This window comes from Alligator sinensis, unplaced genomic scaffold (genome assembly GCF_000455745.1).
Source record: "Alligator sinensis unplaced genomic scaffold, ASM45574v1 scaffold301_2, whole genome shotgun sequence".
In the NCBI taxonomy this organism is placed as follows: domain Eukaryota; kingdom Metazoa; phylum Chordata; order Crocodylia; family Alligatoridae; genus Alligator; species Alligator sinensis.
Window position 1 is genome coordinate 902,309 of NW_005841874.1, and position 6,346 is coordinate 908,654.

The window sequence follows — 6,346 nt, forward strand, 5'->3', positions numbered from 1 at the left end:
GGAAATGGCAGCCTTGGGGGCTGTGGAGGGAGGGGTGCTAGACTGGTTCTTTGGTAGGAATCCTGCCCCCCCCCCAGCCCCTCCCACCTTGGTGCTGGCTCTGCGCTGGCCCCTGGGCTCCTGCCCAGACATGTAGGCCTCAGCCCTTCTGCTGTCGTGGTGCCCCTCTAGTGACAGGCTCTGGGGCAGCAGGGCAGCGCTAGGCTGGGCACAGCTGGGCCCATTGCAGCCCCAAGGCAAGGCCAGAGACCCTGGGAGTGGGTAGTACTGGATGGGGGCGAGCAGCTCTGGCCTCAGTCACTGCAGTGGTGCCCATCGCTGCTGCCCTGCCTTGGCACCCTGCTGACACCACTTGGGGACTGGGGGAGCACTACTGCACCTCCCAGACTGGCAGCTGGCATCGAGCTCTGGATTCGGGCCCCAGTGGCCCCTGCCCACCCAGCTATAGGTGGCACAAGGCACTGTGGTGTGAGATGCCAGCTGTGCCTTGCTCATGCACTGGGGCCGTGCAGGCTGGCATGCCTTCCCCCTGCCCACCTGTGATCAGCCCTGTAAGCTCTGCCTGCAGCCTGCCTGACAGGGCTGCTTCTCCCTCCCCTTCATAGAGGTCTCCTTCCCTGCCCTGGGTGCAGTGCCCCCCAGGACCGCACTAGCCTGTCAGAGCCAGCCAGGGACTCACTGGGAGCCTTGCCCCTGCAGGGCATGTGTTGCTCTCAGCTCTGCCAGGGGAAACTTCGTATTTGGCTTCTGACCACCCCCAGCCCTTGGGCACATGTATGTGAGCCTGCCAGGGCCCTGCCTTCAGGGTCCAGGGGGACATCTGTTCCCTGGGCTGTGGGTAGGGGCTGGGCTGGCTGGGACTCCCAGCAGAAGGGGCCTGGACCAGTTTGGAAGGCTGCCATCAGTGCTTACCCCTCACTGGGCCAGCACGAAACTGGGCCCGGGGGGGACTGAGTATCAACCCAGCGTCATCTCGCAGAGCCGGGGCTGTCTCCACACCACCAGGCCCTGTCTGCCCTGGAGGCTTCCCCATCTGTCCTGGCAGCATCTGGTGTATAGGGTGCTCTGGCTCCATTGGAAGTAGTTGCAGCTTGAAACAAGCCCTTGGCTAGAGAAACAGTGCCTCTGAAATGCTCCTAGCATGGTGTGTGTGTGGGGGGGTGGGTTGGCAGCCAGGCCAGGGCCTGTCCTTCCCAGGTAGATACACAGGTAAGCCTTGGTGTGTGCTACCTCCCAGCACCCGACCTGCAGAGGCCAGCAGCCCATTACTACCTGAACTTGCACTGTCACTGAGGGCAGAGGCCAGGTGCGTGCATATTACAAACATTATGGCAGTGCCTGGGGGGGGTGCAGAGTCTGTGTGTGTCTGGGAGGTCCCAATCCAAGGCCAATGCCAAGCTGCAGGTGGCAACAGGTGGAGCCTGCTGGCTGGCAAGGGGACTGCACAGTCACCTGGCATTGCCCAGGGATACTGGAAGGGGTGCTGCCACTGGCACCCACTGTCCAGGACTGTGAGATCCCGCCTGGCTGTGTCTGCACATGCCTGGCATGTGTGTGCTTTGCCAGTACATGTGTGTGCATGGGGATGCTCTGCTCTGCAGGGGAATTGTCCTCTCTGCAAGCGCCGCCGGGGCCGAATCCCCAGGCCTGGTGGGGCCGGGGTGTGGAGCGCAGGTGCTGACACCCCGCTGTGCTCTCCCCACAGTGGCCGTGGACACAAGGCTGCATGTGGAGTGGAACGAGGTGAAGTCCCTGCGTGCACTGTCACCCGTGGGCAGCACCCGGACCTCGCTGGTTCACCGCCTGGCTCGCCACAGCTCGTTGGACAGCCAGGACTCTCTCGAGGTGGGTGCAGGACGGGTGCGGGGGGGAGGGCTGCAACTTCCCTGCATTTCTTGTTGCAGGGGACCCCGGGCGTGTGCTTGCTTGGGGTCCTGGGATGAGGGGGTGAGACAGAGCTAGGGAGGGGTGGAGCAGTTTGGATGGGTCCTGTGCCCCCCGCCCCCCCTTAGCAGTCACTGCGCATCCAGGCACGTGCCCTGAGCCAGCCGGCAGCTCCAGTGTTCTTCGGTTCCAGCCCCCCTGCCCCTTCTGGCGTGTGAATCACAGCAGCCCCATCTCTGACATGCCTGCAACCCCCCAAGATGGTCCAGCCTTGCCACGGGCCTGTTGAGAGGCACTTGGGCCACGTCAGGGCAGTGCCAGGCACTGGACAGTGTCCCCAGGCATCACAGCCAAGAACTGACTGGCAGCCCCCCTTAGCCTGGCTGAGAGCAGGGGCTCCTGGGCATGGGGCTGGGGTACAGGGCTAGGCTGGGTGGTGTGGTGTGGATCCGGTATTAGGGTCAGACTTGGCTAGGAGGTGCAGCGCCATGGGGTAGGGCCAGGCTGGGCTGCTCCGATCGCGGTTACTGGGAGAGCAATTAGATCAGGGCATGCTGCTGGCAAGGACACGACCGGGGCAGGCCGGCGCTGGCTGCTGGGTCCCTGGGGGGCTGGCCCACTTCATCGTGCTGCTGAACTTGCTTCCCCTTCCCCCAGGCTTTCTGCATGGGGATCCCTCGTCCCTGCCCTGCCCGATCCAGGCTGGCCTGAGGTCTGGGTCTGAGCTGGAGGGTTCGAGCTGTCAGCTCCCCGCTCTCTGGTGAGGCCGTGCAGAGCGTACAGCTCCCTGTGTTCCTGCCCATGCTGGAGCTGTTGCCCATTATGAGCATCCCCCTGCTCCCCTGAGTGCCCTGTGCACCCACCCTGCTGAGCTGCTGGGCATCTGGCATGATTGTGCCGGCTCTTGGGGGTTGTGCCCAGGGGTGTGGGGGCAAGAGCTGAGGCTCTGATGGGGCAGTTAGGAGCAAGGGCCGGGCTGATCCATGCTCCTTGAGTTCCCCTGTCCCCTCAAGGAGCATGGTCCCTTCCCCATCACCCACGCTAACCTCCAACCTCTCCCCTGACCCAGACAGCACTGTCAAGGCCTGTGTTGTCCTGTCCCAGCCACAGAGCCAGCCTGGTCCTGGTCCAGCTCTTGTCAGACTTTTAGGTGGAGCTGGTGGGGGCCTCTGCTCCAGGCAGTGGCTGTGGTTGGGTCCATCGTGTCTTCCCTTGCCAGAGTCCGCCAGGGCCCCTCATTCCCTGGGCATCCATGGCAGTGATAGCAGGGGTGAGGCCTTGCCCTGCAGCCCCCTCCACACTACTGCCTTGCTACCCCCAGCCCCTGTGTGTCGGGGGTGAGATGGCCCCCAGCCCCGGGATGCAGCACCAGGCAGCATGAATGAGCACAGTGCCCTGCTTCTCAGGCTGGGGGACATTGCGTGGGCACCCAACGCAGGGTAGCTGCCACGGATGCTTGGCACCAGCGCAATTGGCAACAGCTGGGCTGGGCCGGTGCTGGCCTGGTGCCCATCTCTGCTGCAGGCAAAGCCCGAGTCCCAGCTCCTGCCTCAGCTTCATGCTCCCCCACCACCTGCAAGTGAGCCCCACCTCTGGCAGCTGGGACTCCAGAGCCCATGGGAGTCTTGGTGGCTGCAGGGCAGGAAGGGATGGGAAGGGGCAGGGGTCGCTGCCATGTTGCACTGGTGCAGTTATATGGACTGGGGTGTCCATGGAGGCTGGGGGCTGTGGTGGCCTAGCCAGGCCTCTCTTCCCCTGGGACTGGCTGATTTCTCCTGCCTGGCCGGGGTTGGCATGAAGTCAGCCTTGCACCATGGCAGGGTTCACAAGGAGGGGACCGGTGGCATCAGCGGACCACGAGCCTGCAGCTGGTACAGTAGGGCACTGGGGGGCTTTGCCCCTGCCCCTCCACAGCCAGCAGTGTCCAGCCCACCTGGCCCCCGCCTTCTGCACCCTGTGCCTTCGCCTGGCTCCCCGCGTGCTCCCCTCCCGGGCTGCACTGACGTCAGTGCCGAGCCGGCCTGTATCCTGGGAGAAATCAGTCCATGGTGACTGGTTGCCATGGAAATACACCTTGTTGCAAGCTACACGTCCGGAGCAGCTTCCCAGGGAAGCAGCAGCAGCCAGCGGCAGGCAGGGGCTGGGCAGTGCCCACAAGGCTCCCTGCAGCGCTGGCGGGCGGGGGGCGCCGGGAGCTGTTCCAGAGCTGAGCTGAACTTACACCCCCGGGGTCTGAGCTGCACCCAGGGCTGTTCCTGCAGTGATGGGCTCATGGCCGCACGTGGCAGCAGTGGGGCAGTGCCTGGTGTGGCCTGTGCTCTTGCTGTCTGCCTGTCAGGGCAGCTGGCGTTGCCCCTTGCCCTGCCACATGCAGGGGGTGGGAGAGTCACGCTGTGGGCTGGGGGCAGGGCTTGGCTGGGGCTACCGGGCCTGGGGGTGGAGCTGGGCCTGTCCCTCCTGGCCACCCCAGAGCCCCTGTGCTGTGTGTGCTTCCCCTACCCTGTGGGTGGCTGGTGCCCATGGGCCGTGTGGGTGCCAGGAGGTGCTGCCTGCCTGGGCTGGGCCTGGCGATAGCACTTGAGGCTTTTGTGGGAGCCTCTGGCTGGAGTGAGGCAGCAGAGGTGGCCCTGCTAGGTCACACAATATCATGAGATTGGGGGTCTTCCCCCCTCTGCCTGGTATGGCCTCTGGGGCATGGGGCAGCTGGAGCAAGTAGGTGTGTGCATACATCACTGATGTGTCGCTCCCATGTGTGCGTGTGTGTGGGTATGTGTGCGCCTGCCCACCTCCAGACACCGTGGGAGACTGCAACAGTGTGGGTGCACATATACAGTGTGAACGTAGGGCACCCACCTGCCTGCACGTGTCTCATGCATGCACAGCCTGGGAGCTGGTGTGCCCAGCACGGGTGTGTAAGTGGCTGGCTAGCAGGTGAAGCTGTGCCTCTCCGGTATGCTAGTGACGATATGATATCAGGGAGGACATATGCACATGTGTATGCGTGTGTGTCTGTAGCATGTGTGTGGGAGTACATGCATTGATTGTGGGAGGGTATCTCAATACTGTGTTCACAACTACACACACACACATACAGTGGGAGAGATTGTGTTGCCATGCGAACATTGCCTGCATGCACGTGCACATATATGTATGCAGAGGACACGTGTGTATGCTGCATGAGTGTGTGTCCCTCCCAAGACCGTCCTCTGTGACCCATGTGCTGCTGCTCACACCCCAGCTCCGGCCTCCCCTGCTCGGTGTTTGCTTCTTCCTGCCATGTCAGGCTGGCACCTGCCATCGGCAAAGGGTGGGTGCAGCATTAGCCCAACAGCATCATATTGGCGCAGCCCCAAACTGGGCACAGATGGAGCTAGGGGCAGCCAGGCTGTGAGCAGGGAAGAGCTGGGGCACAAGACACGTGCAGAAGCTGGCTCCTGAGCAGCTTGGCCTGGCACCGCTGCTGGGCTGTGCCCTGTGGCTGTGGGCTGTCAGGCCCTAAGAGCAGAAACCCCTTCAAACACTGATTTTTTCCCCCTCCTGCTTCAAGCTGAGTCCAGTGGGTGCCAGGGTGGATTTCAGCCCCCCGTCCCACTGCATGCTCTACAACAGAAGCAGTAGTAAGTTGTTACCCTCTGGGAGGCTCTGGCCTTGGAGGCAGTGGAGGCCCGTGGTTCAGCGGTGGGTACTCAGTGGCACTCAGGACTCCTGGGTTCCTGTCGGTGGTGTCCTGTAGGACCTTACAGGCCCTCAGTCCCACCTGCTTGGCTGCCCCCTTGCGCCGGCAGCCCCTCTCCCAACAGCCCTCCCCCTCTGTGTGCCAGCCTGGCCCCATGGCAGGGGTGGGGGCTAGCATGGGCTGGGTCTCATCCCTCCTCCTCCTCTGGCTCAAGGTAAATGTTGAAGACACTGTCGAAATGTTACCCAAGTCCCGGCGAGCCCTCACCATCCAGGAGATCGCTGCCCTGGCCCGCTCCTCCCTGCACGGTAACACATGGGGGCATGTGTGGGTGTGCGGCTGGGGGGCGGTGTTTGGGGGGCTCCGTGAGAGGCCAGGGGAGGGGGCTTACAGGGACAGAGGGGGTCTGTAGGGCATGGGAGGTGATGGGGTGTGAGCACCTGGAGGGGGCAGGTAGCTCTGTGGGGTGGGGTTGGAAGTGGTTCGTGGGATATGGGATCCCCCCTGGGAGTGGGGAGAGGTCCTGTGGGGGACACAGCTGTGCGACGGGGTGGGTGCCCCACCCAGGCACGGCCCCTGATGCTGCTGCCCGCCTGCAGGTATCTCGCAGGTGGTGAAAGACCACGTGACGAAGCCGACGGCCATGGCGCAGGGCCGTGTGGCACACCTCATCGAGTGGAAGGGCTGGTGCAAGCCCGTGGACTCGCCTGTGGCTCTGGAGAGCGCCTTCAATTCGTACTCGGACCTGAGTGAAGGGGAGCAGGAGGCCCGCTTTGCCGCAGGTGG

At 63.6% G+C, this 6,346-nt stretch overlaps 1 protein-coding gene across 2 annotated transcripts in view; it reads left to right on the forward strand.

Moving 5' to 3' along the window:
• Positions 1–1,705: 1,705 nt before the first annotated feature.
• Positions 1,706–6,346, forward strand: part of FAM131A (family with sequence similarity 131 member A) — a 12,813-nt gene continuing 8,172 nt past the window's right edge. Inside the window, exons 1-3 of one of the 2 annotated variants that reach the window (XM_025195873.1) lie at positions 1,706–1,845; positions 5,775–5,868; positions 6,160–6,342. In XM_025195873.1, the coding sequence (XP_025051658.1) occupies positions 5,799–5,868; positions 6,160–6,342 (253 nt within the window). In that variant the 5' untranslated portion in view covers positions 1,706–1,845; positions 5,775–5,798. The remainder of the gene's footprint in view (positions 1,846–5,774; positions 5,869–6,159; positions 6,343–6,346) is intronic. The other variant, XM_025195870.1, reaches the window with a different exon arrangement.